Here is a 16,788-nt window from a genome sequence, read left to right as displayed (position 1 = left end):
TCTGCCTACAGACAGTGAACTACCTGGAATCGTTCTAACGATTCGATTCGATTCCATCGCTCAACACTAAAGCGGACGGTAGATAATCGATTCCTTTTAGTCTTACAATGGAATCGAATCGCCACTCTCCACCCCTCCCTCCTCCACCGTTCCATCGCTACAACCGATTCCGCCCATCGATTCCCAACATCGATTCCGCCGCCTACAGACAGCGAGCTAGCTGGAATCGTTCATGCCGATTCGATTCCCGCGTTCAACACTAAAGCGGACGGGAAAGAATCGATTCATTTTGTTCACGCAACCGAATCGAATCGCCGCGTCCCCTCTCCCCTGTGCCGCGTCAGCTTGCAAACAAAGATGGCGGCGTCGGGACGTGATCGTCAAACTGGTGAGTGTGGTGAGTGTGGTGAGTGTGGTGAGTGTGGTGAGTGTGGTGAGTGTGGTGAGTGAGGTGAGTGAGGTGAGTGTGGTGAGTGTGGTGAGTGTGGTGAGTGTGGTGAGTGTGGTGAGTGTGGTGAGTGTGGTGAGTGTGGTGAGTGTGGTGAGTGTGGTGAGTGTGGTGAGTGTGGTGAGTGTGGTGAGTGTGGTGAGTGTGAGTGTGGTGAGTGTGGTGAGGGTGAGTGTGGTGAGTGTGGTGAGTGTGGTGAGTGTGGTGAGTGTGAGTGTGGTGAGTGAGGTGAGTGTGGTGAGTGTGGTGAGTGTGGTGAGTGTGGTGAGTGTGGTGAGTGTGGTGAGTGTGGTGAGTGTGGTGAGTGTGGTGAGTGTGGTGAGTGTGGTGAGTGTGGTGAGTGTGAGTGTGGTGAGTGTGGTGAGGGTGAGTGTGGTGAGTGTGGTGAGTGTGGTGAGTGTGGTGAGTGTGAGTGTGGTGAGTGAGGTGAGTGTGGTGAGTGTGGTGAGTGAGGTGAGTGTGGTGAGTGTGGTGAGTGTGGTGAGTGTGGTGAGTGTGGTGAGTGTGGTGAGTGTGGTGAGTGTGGTGAGTGTGAGTGTGGTGAGTGTGGTGAGGGTGAGTGTGGTGAGTGTGGTGAGTGTGGTGAGTGTGGTGAGTGTGAGTGTGGTGAGTGAGGTGAGTGTGGTGAGTGTGGTGAGTGAGGTGAGTGTGGTGAGTGTGGTGAGTGTGGTGAGTGAGGTGAGTGTGGTGAGTGAGGTGAGTGTGGTGAGTGTGGTGAGTGTGGTGAGTGTGGTGAGTGTGGTGAGTGAGGTGAGTGTGGTGAGTGTGGTGAGTGTGGTGAGTGTGGTGAGTGAGGTGAGTGAGGTGAGTGTGGTGAGTGTGGTGAGTGTGGTGAGTGAGGTGAGTGTGGTGAGTGTGGTGAGTGTGGTGAGTGTGGTGAGTGTGGTGAGTGGTGAGGGTGGTGAGTGTGGTGAGTGTGGTGAGAGTGGTGAGTGTGGTGAGTGAGGTGAGTGTGGTGAGTGTGGTGAGTGTGGTGAGTGTGGTGAGTGAGGTGAGTGTGGTGAGTGTGGTGAGTGTGGTGAGTGTGGTGAGTGTGGTGAGTGAGGTGAGTGTGGTGAGTGTGGTGAGTGTGGTGAGTGTGGTGAGTGAGGTGAGTGTGGTGAGTGTGGTGAGTGTGGTGAGTGTGGTGACTGTGGTGAGTGTGGTGAGTGTGGTGAGTGAGGTGAGTGTGGTGAGTGTGGTGAGTGTGGTGAGTGGTGAGGGTGGTGAGTGTGGTGAGTGTGGTGAGTGTGGTGAGTGAGGTGAGTGAGGTGAGTGTGGTGAGTGTGGTGAGTGTGGTGAGTGAGGTGAGTGTGGTGAGTGAGGTGAGCGAGGTGAGCGTGGTGAGCGTGGTGAGTGTGGTGAGTGTGGTGAGTGTGGTGAGTGTGGTGAGTGAGGTGAGTGAGGTGAGCGTGGTGAGCGAGGTGAGCGAGGTGAGTGAGGTGAGTGTGGTGAGTGAGGTGAGTGTGGTGAGTGAGGTGAGTGAGGTGAGTGAGGTGAGTGAGGTGAGTGAGGTGAGTGTGGTGAGCGTGGTGAGCGTGGTGAGCGTGGTGAGCGAGGTGAGCGAGGTGAGCGAGGTGAGTGAGGTGAGTGAGGTGAGTGAGGTGAGCGAGGTGAGCGAGGTGAGCGTGGTGAGTGAGGTGAGTGTGGTGAGTGAGGTGAGTGAGGTGAGTGAGGTGAGTGAGGTGAGTGGTGAGTGTGGTGAGCGTGGTGAGCGTGGTGAGCGTGGTGAGCGAGGTGAGTGAGGTGAGTGAGGTGAGTGAGGTGAGTGAGGTGAGTGTGGTGAGTGAGGTGAGTGAGGTGAGTGAGGTGAGTGAGGTGAGTGAGGTGAGTGAGGTGAGTGTGGTGAGTGTGGTGAGTGTGGTGAGTGAGGTGAGTGAGGTGAGCGAGGTGAGCGAGGTGAGTGTGGTGAGCGAGGTGAGCGTGGTGAGTGTGGTGAGCGAGGTGAGCGAGGTGAGCGTGGTGAGTGTGGTGAGTGAGGTGAGTGAGGTGAGTGAGGTGAGTGAGGTGAGTGAGGTGAGCGAGGTGAGCGTGGTGAGTGTGGTGAGCGTGGTGAGTGTGGTGAGTGAGGTGAGTGTGGTGAGCGAGGTGAGCGTGGTGAGTGTGGTGAGCGTGGTGAGTGTGGTGAGCGTGGTGAGTGTGGTGAGCGTGGTGAGTGTGGTGAGCGTGGTGAGCGAGGTGAGTGTGGTGAGTGTGGTGAGTGTGGTGAGCGAGGTGAGCGTGGTGAGTGTGGTGAGCGAGGTGAGTGTGGTGAGTGTGGTGAGCGTGGTGAGTGTGGTGAGTGTGGTGAGTGTGGTGAGTGTGGTGAGTGTGGTGAGCGAGGTGAGTGTGGTGAGTGTGGTGAGCGAGGTGAGTGTGGTGAGTGTGGTGAGTGTGGTGAGCGAGGTGAGCGTGGTGAGTGTGGTGAGTGAGGTGAGTGAGGTGAGTGGTGAGTGTGGTGAGCGTGGTGAGTGTGGTGAGCGAGGTGAGTGTGGTGAGTGTGGTGAGCGTGGTGAGCGAGGTGAGTGTGGTGAGTGTGGTGAGCGTGGTGAGTGTGGTGAGCGTGGTGAGCGTGGTGAGTGTGGTGAGTGAGGTGAGTGTGGTGAGTGAGGTGAGTGTGGTGAGCGTGGTGAGCGTGGTGAGTGTGGTGAGCGAGGTGAGTGTGGTGAGCGTGGTGAGCGTGGTGAGTGTGGTGAGTGAGGTGAGTGTGGTGAGTGTGGTGAGCGAGGTGAGCGTGGTGAGCGTGGTGAGTGTGGTGAGCGTGGTGAGTGTGGTGAGTGTGGTGAGCGAGGTGAGTGTGGTGAGTGTGGTGAGCGAGGTGAGCGTGGTGAGCGTGGTGAGTGTGGTGAGCGAGGTGAGTGTGGTGAGTGTGGTGAGCGAGGTGAGTGTGGTGAGCGAGGTGAGTGTGGTGAGCGTGGTGAGCGTGGTGAGTGTGGTGAGTGTGGTGAGCGAGGTGAGCGTGGTGAGCGTGGTGAGTGTGGTGAGCGAGGTGAGTGTGGTGAGTGTGGTGAGCGAGGTGAGCGTGGTGAGTGTGGTGAGTGAGGTGAGTGAGGTGAGTGGTGAGTGTGGTGAGCGTGGTGAGTGTGGTGAGCGAGGTGAGTGTGGTGAGTGTGGTGAGCGTGGTGAGCGAGGTGAGTGTGGTGAGTGTGGTGAGCGTGGTGAGTGTGGTGAGCGTGGTGAGCGTGGTGAGTGTGGTGAGTGAGGTGAGTGTGGTGAGTGTGGTGAGTGTGGTGAGCGAGGTGAGCGTGGTGAGTGTGGTGAGCGAGGTGAGTGTGGTGAGCGTGGTGAGTGTGGTGAGCGTGGTGAGTGTGGTGAGTGTGGTGAGCGAGGTGAGCGTGGTGAGCGAGGTGAGTGTGGTGAGTGTGGTGAGTGTGGTGAGCGAGGTGAGCGTGGTGAGTGTGGTGAGCGAGGTGAGTGTGGTGAGTGTGGTGAGCGTGGTGAGTGTGGTGAGTGTGGTGAGTGTGGTGAGTGTGGTGAGTGTGGTGAGCGAGGTGAGTGTGGTGAGTGTGGTGAGCGAGGTGAGTGTGGTGAGTGTGGTGAGTGTGGTGAGCGAGGTGAGCGTGGTGAGTGTGGTGAGTGAGGTGAGTGAGGTGAGTGGTGAGTGTGGTGAGCGTGGTGAGTGTGGTGAGCGAGGTGAGTGTGGTGAGTGTGGTGAGTGTGGTGAGCGTGGTGAGCGAGGTGAGTGTGGTGAGTGTGGTGAGCGTGGTGAGTGTGGTGAGCGTGGTGAGCGTGGTGAGTGTGGTGAGTGAGGTGAGTGTGGTGAGTGAGGTGAGTGTGGTGAGCGTGGTGAGCGTGGTGAGTGTGGTGAGCGAGGTGAGTGTGGTGAGCGTGGTGAGCGTGGTGAGTGTGGTGAGTGAGGTGAGTGTGGTGAGTGAGGTGAGTGTGGTGAGTGTGGTGAGCGTGGTGAGCGTGTTGAGTGTGGTGAGTGTGGTGAGCGAGGTGAGTGTGGTGAGTGGTGAGTGTGGTGAGTGTGGTGAGCGTGGTGAGCGTGGTGAGCGTGGTGAGCGTGGTGAGCGAGGTGAGTGTGGTGAGTGAGGTGAGCGTGGTGAGTGTGGTGAGCGTGGTGAGCGAGGTGAGTGTGGTGAGCGAGGTGAGTGTGGTGAGTGTGGTGAGCGTGGTGAGCGTGGTGAGCGTGGTGAGCGAGGTGAGCGTGGTGAGCGTGGTGAGCGAGGTGAGTGTGGTGAGCGAGGTGAGCGTGGTGAGCGAGGTGAGCGTGGTGAGCGAGGTGAGTGTGGTGAGTGTGGTGAGTGTGGTGAGCGTGGTGAGCGTGGTGAGCGAGGTGAGCGTGGTGAGCGAGGTGAGTGTGGTGAGTGTGGTGAGTGTGGTGAGCGTGGTGAGCGTGGTGAGCGAGGTGAGCGTGGTGAGCGAGGTGAGTGTGGTGAGTGTGGTGAGTGAGGTGAGTGTGGTGAGCGTGGTGAGTGAGGTGAGTGTGGTGAGCGTGGTGAGCGAGGTGAGTGTGGTGAGTGAGGTGAGTGTGGTGAGTGTGGTGAGTGTGGTGAGTGTGGTGAGTGTGGTGAGTGAGGTGAGTGTGGTGAGTGTGGTGAGTGTGGTGAGTGTGGTGAGTGTGGTGAGCGAGGTGAGTGTGGTGAGTGTGGTGAGTGAGGTGAGTGTGGTGAGTGTGGTGAGTGAGGTGAGTGTGGTGAGCGTGGTGAGCGAGGTGAGTGTGGTGAGTGAGGTGAGTGTGGTGAGTGTGGTGAGTGTGGTGAGTGTGGTGAGTGAGGTGAGTGTGGTGAGTGTGGTGAGTGTGGTGAGTGTGGTGAGCGTGGTGAGTGAGGTGAGTGAGGTGAGTGTGGTGAGTGAGGTGAGTGTGGTGAGTGGTGAGCGTGGTGAGTGTGGTGAGTGAGGTGAGTGTGGTGAGTGTGGTGAGCGTGGTGAGCGAGGTGAGCGTGGTGAGCGTGGTGAGCGAGGTGAGTGTGGTGAGTGAGGTGAGTGTGGTGAGTGTGGTGAGTGTGGTGAGTGAGGTGAGTGAGGTGAGCGTGGTGAGTGTGGTGAGTGAGGTGAGTGTGGTGAGTGTGGTGAGCGTGGTGAGCGAGGTGAGCGTGGTGAGCGTGGTGAGCGAGGTGAGTGTGGTGAGCGAGGTGAGCGTGGTGAGCGAGGTGAGCGTGGTGAGCGAGGTGAGCGAGGTGAGCGAGGTGAGCGTGGTGAGTGTGGTGAGTGTGGTGAGTGTGGTGAGCGAGGTGAGCGGGGTGAGCGAGGTGAGTGTGGTGAGTGTGGTGAGGGTGAGTGTGGTGAGCGTGGTGAGCGAGGTGAGTGTGGTGAGCGTGGTGAGTGTGGTGAGTGAGGTGAGTGTGGTGAGCGTGGTGAGTGTGGTGAGTGAGGTGAGTGTGGTGAGTGAGGTGAGTGTGGTGAGTGAGGTGAGTGTGGTGAGTGTGGTGAGCGTGGTGAGTGTGGTGAGTGTGGTGAGTGGTGAGGGTGAGTGTGGTGAGTGTGGTGAGTGTGGTGAGTGTGGTGAGTGTGGTGAGTGTGGTGAGTGTGGTGAGGGTGGTGAGCGAGGTGAGCGTGGTGAGTGTGGTGAGTGTGGTGAGTGAGGTGAGTGTGGTGAGTGAGGTGAGTGTGGTGAGTGTGGTGAGCGTGGTGAGTGTGGTGAGTGTGGTGAGTGGTGAGGGTGAGTGTGGTGAGTGTGGTGAGTGTGGTGAGTGTGGTGAGTGTGGTGAGTGTGGTGAGTGGTGAGGGTGAGTGTGGTGAGTGTGGTGAGTGTGGTGAGTGTGGTGAGTGTGGTGAGTGAGGTGAGTGTGGTGAGTGTGGTGAGTGTGGTGAGTGAGGTGAGTGTGGTGAGTGAGGTGAGTGTGGTGAGTGTGGTGAGTGTGGTGAGTGGTGAGGGTGAGTGTGGTGAGTGTGGTGAGTGTGGTGAGTGTGGTGAGTGTGGTGAGTGAGGTGAGCGAGGTGAGCGTGGTGAGTGTGGTGAGTGTGGTGAGTGTGGTGAGGGTGAGTGGTCGTTGTGAGGGTGAGTGGTTGTTGTGAGGGTGAGGGTGAGTGGTGAGCGTGGCGAGCGTGGCGGTGAGTGTGGTGGTGAGTGTGGTGGTGAGTGTGGTGGTGAGTGTGGTGGTGAGTGTGGTGGTGAGCGTGGCGGTGAGTGTGGTGGTGAGTGTGGTGGTGAGTGTGGTGGTGAGTGTGGTGGTGAGTGTGGTGGTGAGTGTGGTGGTGAGTGTGGTGGTGAGTGTGGTGGTGAGTGTGGTGGTGAGCGTGGCGGTGAGTGTGGTGGTGAGTGTGGTGGTGAGCGTGGTGGTGAGTGTGGTGGTGAGGTGGTGGTGAGTGTGGTGGTGAGTGTGGTGGTGAGTGTGGTGGTGAGTGTGGTGGTGAGTGTAGTGGTGAGTGTGGTGGTGAGTGTGGTGGTGAGTGTGGTGAGTGTGGTGGTGAGTGTGGTGGTGAGTGTGGTGAGTGTGGTGAGTGTGGTGGTGAGTGTGGTGGTGAGTGTGGTGAGTGTGGTGGTGAGTGTGGTGGTGAGTGTGGTGAGTGTGGTGAGTGGTGAGTGTGGTGAGTGTGGTGGTGAGTGTGGTGGTGAGTGTGGTGGTGAGTGTAGTGGTGAGTGTGGTGGTGAGGTGGTGAGTGTGGTGAGTGTGGTGGTGAGTGTGGTGAGTGTGGTGGTGAGTGTGGTGAGTGTGGTGAGTGTGGTGGTGAGTGTGGTGGTGAGTGTGGTGGTGAGTGTGGTGGTGAGTGTGGTGGTGAGTGTGGTGGTGAGTGTGGTGGTGGTCGACAGGAGGTCGTGGTAGATGTTGACCTACTTGTCCACCCTCAGCGTCCATCAAGCGACTCCTCAACTTCAACTCACCGGCTGAGGCAGCTTGGACCACTGAGCCAGTCTGGAAGGTGACACACACACAGTGACACACACAGTGACACACACACACAGTGACACACACACAGTGACACACACACACAGTGACACACACACAGTGACACACACACAGTGACACACACAGTGACACACACACAGTGACACACAGTGACACACACACAGTGACACACACAGTGACACACACACAGTGACACACAGTGACACACACAGTGACACACACAGTGACACACACACAGTGACACACACACACAGTGACACACACAGTGACACACACACAGTGACACACACACAGTGACACACACACACACAGTGACACACACAGTGACACACACACAGTGACACACACACAGTGACACACACACACAGTGACACACACAGTGACACACACACAGTGACACACACAGTGACACACACACACACAGTGACACACACACAGTGACACACACACACAGTGACACACACAGTGACACACACACAGTGACACACACCCACAGTGACACACACAGTGACACACACACAGTGACACACACAGTGACACACACAGTGACACACACACACACAGTGACACACACACAGTGACACACACACACAGTGACACACACAGTGACACACACAGTGACACACACACACAGTGACACACACAGTGACACACACACAGTGACACACACACACACAGTGACACACACACAGTGACACACACACACAGTGACACACACAGTGACACACACAGTGACACACACACACAGTGACACACACACAGTGACACACACACACAGTGACACACACACACAGTGACACACACACAGTGACACACACACACAGTGACACACACACACAGTGACACACACACACAGTGACACACACACACAGTGACACACACAGTGACACACACAGTGACACACACACAGTGACACACACAGTGACACACACAGTGACACACACAGTGACACACACACACAGTGACACACACAGTGACACACACACAGTGACACACACAGACACACACACACACAGTGACACACACAGTGACACACACACAGTGACACACACACACACACAGTGACACACACAGTGACACACACAGTGACACACACAGTGACACACACAGTGACACACACAGTGACACACACACACAGTGACACACACACACAGTGACACACACAGTGACACACACACACAGTGACACACGCAGTGACACACACACACAGTGACACACACAGTGACACACACAGTGACACACACAGTGACACACACACACACAGTGACACACACAGTGACACCCACAGTGACACACACAGTGACACACACACAGTGACACACACAGTGACACACACACAGTGACACACACACACAGTGACACACACACAGTGACACACACACACAGTGACACACACAGTGACACACACACAGTGACACACACACACAGTGACACACACACAGTGACACACACACACACAGTGACACACACACAGTGACACACACACACAGTGACACACACAGTGACACACACACAGTGACACACACACACAGTGACACACACAGTGACACACACACAGTGACACACACACAGTGACACACACCCACAGTGACACACACAGTGACACACACACAGTGACACACACAGTGACACACACACACAGTGACACACACACAGTGACACACACAGTGACACACACACAGTGACACACACCCACAGTGACACACACAGTGACACACACACAGTGACACACACAGTGACACACACAGTGACACACACACACACAGTGACACACACACAGTGACACACACACAGTGACACACACAGTGACACACACACAGTGACACACACACACAGTGACACACACAGTGACACACACACAGTGACACACACACACACAGTGACACACAGTGACACACACACAGTGACACACAGTGACACACACACACAGTGACACACACACACAGTGACACACACACACAGTGACACACACACACAGTGACACACACACAGTGACACACACACAGTGACACACACACACAGTGACACACACAGTGACACACACACAGTGATACACACAGTGACACACACACAGTGACACACACAGTGACACACACAGTGACACACACAGTGACACACACACACACAGTGACACACACACAGTGACACACACACAGTGACACACACACACACACAGTGACACACACACACACACAGTCACACACACACAGTGACACACACACACACACACAGTGACACACACACACACAGTGACACACACAGTGACACACACACACAGTGACACACACACACAGTGACACACACAGTGACACACACACACAGTGACACACACACACAGTGACACACACACACACAGTGACACACACACACACAGTGACACACACACACAGTGACACACACAGTGACACACACACAGTGACACACACACAGTGACACACACACACACAGTGACACACACACTGACACACACACAGTGACACACACACAGTGACACACACACACAGTGACACACACACACAGTGACACACACACAGTGACACACACAGTGACACACACACACACACAGTGACACACACACACACAGTGACACACAGTGACACACACACACAGACACACACACACAGTGACACACACAGTGACACACACACAGTGACACACACACACACAGTGACACACACAGTGACACACACACAGTGACACACACAGTGACACACACACACACAGTGACACACACAGTGATACACACAGTGACACACACACACACAGTGACACACACAGTGACACACACACACACAGTGACACACACACAGTGACACACACAGTGACACACACACACACAGTGACACACACAGTGATACACACACAGTGACACACACACACAGTGACACACACACACAGACACACACACAGTGACACACACACAGTGACACACACACACAGTGACTCACACAGTGACACACACACACACAGTGACACACACAGTGACACACACAGTGATACACACACAGTGACACACACACACAGTGACACACACACACAGACACACACACAGTGACACACACACAGTGACACACACACAGTGACACACACACAGTGACACACACACACACAGTGACACACACAGTGACACACAGTGACACACACAGTGACACACACAGTGACACACACACAGTGACACACACAGTGACACACACAGTGACACACACACACACACAGTGACACACACAGTGACACACACACAGTGACACACACAGTGACACACACACAGTGAAACACACACAGTGACACACACAGTGACACACACACAGTGAAACACACACAGTGACACACACAGTGACACACACACAGTGACACACACAGTGACACACACACAGTGACACACACAGTGACACACACAGTGACACACACACAGTGACACACACAGTGACACACACACAGTGACACACACACAGTGACACACACACACAGACACACACACACAGTGACACAAACACAGTGACACACACAGTGACACACACACACAGTGACACACAGTGACACACACACACACACAGTGACACACACACAGTGACACACACAGTGACACACAGTGACACACACAGTGACACACACAGTGACACACACACACACAGTGACACACACAGTGACACACACAGTGACACACACAGTGACACACACACAGTGACACACACACACAGTGACACACAGTGACACTGTGCTACAGGTGTTGGTGTACGACCGCTATGGGCAGGACATCATCTCCCACACAGTGACACACACAGTGACACACACAGTGACACACACAGTGACACACACACAGTGACACACACAGTGACACACACACAGTGACACACACACAGTGACACACACAGTGACACACACACACAGTGACACACACAGTGACACACACAGTGACACACACACACAGTGACACACAGTGACACTGTGCTACAGGTGTTGGTGTACGACCGCTATGGGCAGGACATCATCTCCCACACAGTGACACACACACAGTGACACACACACACACAGTGACACACACACACACACAGTGACACACACACAGTGACACACACAGTGACACACACACACAGTGACACACACAGTGACACTGTGCTACAGGTGTTGGTGTACGACCGCTATGGGCAGGACATCATCTCCCCGCTGTTGACGGTGAAAGAGCTTCGTGACCTGGGAGTCACCCTGCATCTGTGAGTGTGTCACTGTGTGTGTCACTGTGTGTGTCATTGTGTGTGTGTCACTGTGTGTGTGTCACTGTGTGTGTCACTGTGTGTGTCACTGTGTGTGTGTCTGTGTGTGTGTGTGTGTCACTGTGTGTGTCACTGTGTGTGTCACTGTATGTGTGTCACTGTGTGTGTGTCACTGTGTGTGTGTCACTGTGTGTGTCACTGTGTGTGTCACTGTGTGTGTGTCAATGTGTGTGTGTGTCACTGTGTGTGTGTGTCACTCTGTGTGTGTGTCACTGTGTGTGTGTGTCACTGTGTGTGTGTCACTGTGTGTCACTGTGTGTGTGTCACTGTGTGTGTGTCACTGTGTGTGTCACTGTGTGTGTGTCACTGTGTGTGTGTCACTGTGTGTGTCACTGTGTGTGTCACTGTGTGTGTGTCACTGTGTGTGTCACTGTGTGTGTGTCACTGTGTGTGTGTCACTGTGTGTCACTGTGTGTGTGTCACTGTGTGTCACTGTGTGTGTGTCACTGTGTGTGTCACTGTGTGTGTCACTGTGTGTGTGTCACTGTGTGTGTGTCACTGTGTGTCACTGTGTGTCACTGTGTGTGTGTCACTGTGTGTGTGTGTGTCACTGTGTGTGTGTGTCACTGTGTGTGTGTGTCACTGTGTGTGTGTGTCACTGTGTGTGTGTCACTGTGTGTGTGTGTCACTGTGTGTGTTACTGTGTGTGTGTGTGTCTGTGTGTCACTGTGTGTGTGTGTGTGTCACTGTGTGTGTGTGTGTGTCACTGTGTGTGTGTGTGTGTCACTGTGTGTGTGTGTCTGTGTGTCACTGTGTGTCACTGTGTGTGTGTCACTGTGTGTGTGTGTCACTGTGTGTGCCACTGTGTGTGTCACTGTGTGTGTGTGTCACTGTGTGTGTGTCACTGTGTGTGTGTGTGTCACTGTGTGTGTGTCACTGTGTGTGTCACTGTGTGTGTGTCACTGTGTGTGTGTGTCACTGTGTGTGCCACTGTGTGTGTCACTGTGTGTGTCACTGTGTGTGTGTCACTGTGTGTGTGTGTCACTGTGTGTGTGTGTCACTGTGTGTGTGTGTCACTGTGTGTGCCACTGTGTGTGTGTGTCACTGTGTGTGTGTCACTGTGTGTCACTGTGTGTGTGTGTCACTGTGTGTGTGTGTGTCACTGTGTGTGTGTGTCACTGTGTGTCACTGTGTGTCACTGTGTGTGTGTCACTGTGTGTGTGTCGCTGTGTGTGTGTGTGTCACTGTGTGTGTGTCACTGTGTGTGTGTGTGTCGCTGTGTGTGTGTGTGTCACTGTGTGTGTGTGTGTGTCACTGTGTGTGTGTGTGTCACTGTGTGTGTGTCACTGTGTGTGTGTGTGTCACTGTGTGTGTGTGTGTCACTGTGTGTGTGTCACTGTGTGTGTGCGTCACTGTGTGTGTCTGTGTGTCACTGTGTGTCACTGTGTGTGTCACTGTGTGTGTGTCACTGTGTGTGTGTGTCACTGTGTGTGCCACTGTGTGTGTGTCACTGTGTGTGTGTGTGTGTCACTGTGTGTGTGTCACTGTGTGTGTGTGTGTGTCACTGTGTGTGTGTGTCACTGTGTGTGTCACTGTGTGTGTGTCACTGTGTGTGTGTGTGTGTGTCACTGTGTGTGTGTCACTGTGTGTGTGTGTCACTGTGTGTGTGTGTCACTGTGTGTGTGTCACTGTGTGTGTGTCACTGTGTGTGTCACTGTGTGTCACTGTGTGTGTGTGTCACTGTGTGTGTGTCACTGTGTGTGTGTCACTGTGTGTGTGTCACTGTGTGTGTGTCACTGTGTGTGTGTGTCACTGTGTGTGTGTGTCACTGTGTGTGTGTGTCACTGTGTGTGTGTGTCACTGTGTGTGTGTGTCACTGTGTGTGTCACTGCAGACTGCTTCACTCTGACAGAGACTGCATTCCCGACGTTCCAGCCATTTATTTCATCGCTCCGTCCGATGAAAACATCGGACGCATCTGCCAGGTAACTCCACCTCATGTCCACCATGAACTCCACCTCATGTCCACCATGAACTCCACCCTCATATCCGCTACAAGCTCCTCCCCCTTATCCGCCACAAGCTCCTCCCCCTTATCCGCCACAAGCTCCTCCCCCTTATCCGCCACAAGCTCCTCCCCCTTATCCGCCACAAGCTCCTCCCCCTTATCCGCCACAAGCTCCTCCCCCTTATCCACCACAAGCGCCTCCCCCTTATCCGCCACAAGCTCCTCCCCCTTATCCGCCACAAGCTCCTCCCCCTTATCCGCCACAAGCTCCTCCCCCTTATCCGCCACAAGCTCCTCCCCCTTATCCACCACAAGCGCCTCCCCCTTATCCGCCACAAGCTCCTCCCCCTTATCCGCTACAAGCTCCTCCCCCTTATCCGCCACAAGCTCCTCCCTCTTATCCACAAGCTCCTCCCCCTTATCCGCTACAAGCTCCTCCCCCTTATCCGCCACAAGCTCCTCCCCCTTATCCACCACAAGCGCCTCCCCCTTATCCGCCACAAGCTCCTCCCCCTTATCCGCCACAAGCTCCTCCCCCTTATCCGCTACAAGCTCCTCCCCCTTATCCGCCACAAGCTCCTCCCTCTTATCCACAAGCTCCTCCCCCTTATCCGCTACAAGCTCCTCCCCCTTATCCGCCACAAGCTCCTCCCCCTTATCCACCACAAGCTCCTCCCCCTTATCCACCACAAGCTCCTCCCTCTTATCCACAAGCTCCTCCCCCTTATCCGCTACAAGCTCCTCCCCCTTATCCGCCACAAGCTCCTCCCCCTTATCCACCACAAGCTCCTCCCCCTTATCCACCACAAGCTCCTCCCCCTTATCCACCACAAGCTCCTCCCCCTTATCCGCCACAAGCTCCTCCCCCTTATCCGCCACAAGCTCCTCCCCCTTATCCGCTACAAGCTCCTCCCCCTTATCCGCCACAAGCTCCTCCCTCTTATCCACAAGCTCCTCCCCCTTATCCGCTACAAGCTCCTCCCCCTTATCCGCCACAAGCGCCTCCCCCTTATCCGCCACAAGCTCCTCCCCCTTATCCGCCACAAGCTCCTCCCCCTTATCCACCACAAGCTCCTCCTCCTTATCCGCCACAAGCTCCTCCCCCTTATCCGCCACAAGCTCCTCCCCCTTATCCACCACAAGCTCCTCCTCCTTATTCGCCACAAGCTCCTCCCCCTTATCCGCCACAAGCTCCTCCCCCTTATCCACCACAAGCTCCTCCCCCTTATCCACCACAAGCTCCTCCCCCTTATCCGCCACAAGCTCCTCCCCCTTATCCACCACAAGCTCCTCCCCCTTATCCGCCACAAGCTCCTCCCCCTTATCCACCACAAGCTCCTCCCCCTTATCCTGTTTGTGTCACTGTGTGTGTGTCACTGTGTGTGTCACTGTGTGTGTCACTGTGTGTGTGTGTGTGTCACTGTGTGTGTCACTGTGTGTGTCACTGTGTGTGTGTGTGTCACTGTGTGTGTCACTGTGTGTGTCACTGTGTGTGTGTGTGTCACTGTGTGTGTGTGTCACTGTGTGTGTCACTGTGTGTGTGTGTCACTGTGTGTGTCACTGTGTGTGTGTGTGTCACTGTGTGTGTCACTGTGTGTGTGTGTCACTGTGTGTGTGTGTGTGTCACTGTGTGTGTGTGTGTCACTGTGTGTGTCACTGTGTGTGTCACTGTGTGTGTGTGTCACTGTGTGTGTGTCACTGTGTGTGTCACTGTGTGTGTGTCACTGTGTGTGTGTCACTGTGTGTGTGTCACTGTGTGTGTGTCACTGTGTGTGTGTCACTGTGTGTGTGTGTGTGTGTCACTGTGTGTGTGTCACTGTGTGTGTGTGTGTGTGTCACTGTGTGTGTGTCACTGTGTGTGTCACTGTGTGTGTCACTGTGTGTGTCACTGTGTGTGTGTCACTGTGTGTGTGTCACTGTGTGTGTCACTGTGTGTGTCACTGTGTGTGTGTGTCACTGTGTGTGTGTGTCACTGTGTGTGTGTGTCACTGTGTGTGTCACTGTGTGTGTGTGTCACTGTGTGTGTCACTGTGTGTGTCACTGTGTGTGTCACTGTGTGTGTCACTGTGTGTGTGTCACTGTGTGTGTGTGTCACTGTGTGTGTGTGTCACTGTGTGTGTGTGTCACGGTGTGTGTGTGTCACTGTGTGTGTCACTGTGTGTGTCACGGTGTGTGTGTCACTGTGTCACTGTGTGTGTGTCACTGTGTGTGTGTGTCACTGTGTGTGTCACTGTGTGTGTCACTGTGTGTGTCACTGTGTGTCACTGTGTGTCACTGTGTGTGTGTCACTGTGTCACTGTGTGTGTCACTGTGTGTGTCACTGTGTGTGTGTCACTGTGTGTGTGTCACTGTGTGTGTCACTGTGTGTGTGTGTCACTGTGTGTGTGTGTCACTGTGTGTGTGTGTCACTGTGTGTGTGTGTGTCACTGTGTGTGTGTCACTGTGTGTGTGTGTCACGGTGTGTGTGTCACTGTGTGTGTGTCACTGTGTGTGTGTGTCACGGTGTGTGTGTCACTGTGTGTGTGTCACTGTGTGTGTGTGTCACTGTGTGTGTGTCACTGTGTGTGTCACTGTGTGTGTCACGGTGTGTGTGTCACTGTGTGTGTGTCACAGGATCTAAGAGGTCGACTCTATGAGTCGTATTGCTTCAACTTCATCTCGGCTGTGCCACGCTCTATGTGTGTCACTGTGTGTGTGTCACTGTGTGTGTGTCACGGTGTGTGTGTCACTGTGTGTGTCACGGTGTGTGTGTCACTGTGTGTGTGTCACAGGATCTAAGAGGTCGACTCTATGAGTCGTATTGCTTCAACTTCATCTCGGCTGTGCCACGCTCTGTGTGTGTCACTGTGTGTGTGTCACTGTGTGTGTGTCACGGTGTGTGTGTCACTGTGTGTGTCACGGTGTGTGTGTCACTGTGTGTGTGTCACAGGATCTAAGAGGTCGACTCTATGAGTCGTATTGCTTCAACTTCATCTCGGCTGTGCCACGCTCTGTGTGTGTCACTGTGTGTGTGTGTCACTGTGTGTGTGTGTGTGTGTCACTGTGTGTGTGTGTCACGGTGTGTGTCACGGTGTGTGTGTCACTGTGTGTGTGTCACTGTGTGTGTGTCACAGGATCTAAGAAGTCGACTCTATGAGTCGTATTGCTTCAACTTCATCTCGGCTGTGCCACGCTCTGTGTGTGTCACTGTGTGTGTGTCACTGTGTGTGTGTGTGTCACTGTGTGTGTGTCACTGTGTGTGTGTCACGGTGTGTGTGTCACTGTGTGTGTCACTGTGTGTGTGTCACAGGATCTAAGAGGTCGACTCTATGAGTCGTATTGCTTCAACTTCATCTCGGCTGTGCCACGCTCTCGTCTGGAGGACATCGC

General features: G+C 54.6%; 1 protein-coding gene across 1 annotated transcript in view; it reads left to right on the top strand.

Annotated features, from left to right (window-relative positions):
- Positions 1 to 302: 302 nt before the first annotated feature.
- Positions 303 to 16,788, top strand: part of SCFD1 (sec1 family domain containing 1) — a gene marked incomplete at its 3' end in the record, with an annotated part of 100,168 nt that continues 83,682 nt past the window's right edge. Inside the window, exons 1-5 of the mRNA XM_078885896.1 lie at positions 303 to 388; positions 7,143 to 7,213; positions 11,323 to 11,411; positions 13,306 to 13,396; positions 16,709 to 16,788. The exon at positions 16,709 to 16,788 is cut by the window's right edge and continues 43 nt beyond it. Coding sequence (XP_078742022.1) covers positions 358 to 388; positions 7,143 to 7,213; positions 11,323 to 11,411; positions 13,306 to 13,396; positions 16,709 to 16,788 — 362 coding nt within the window. The remainder of the gene's footprint in view (positions 389 to 7,142; positions 7,214 to 11,322; positions 11,412 to 13,305; positions 13,397 to 16,708) is intronic.

This window comes from Lampetra fluviatilis, unplaced genomic scaffold, assembly GCF_964198595.1.
Source record: "Lampetra fluviatilis unplaced genomic scaffold, kcLamFluv1.1 SCAFFOLD_187, whole genome shotgun sequence".
In the NCBI taxonomy this organism is placed as follows: Eukaryota; Metazoa; Chordata; class Hyperoartia; order Petromyzontiformes; family Petromyzontidae; genus Lampetra; species Lampetra fluviatilis.
Note: the sequence above shows the minus strand (reverse complement) of the source record. Positions and strands in the feature narration are given on the sequence as shown.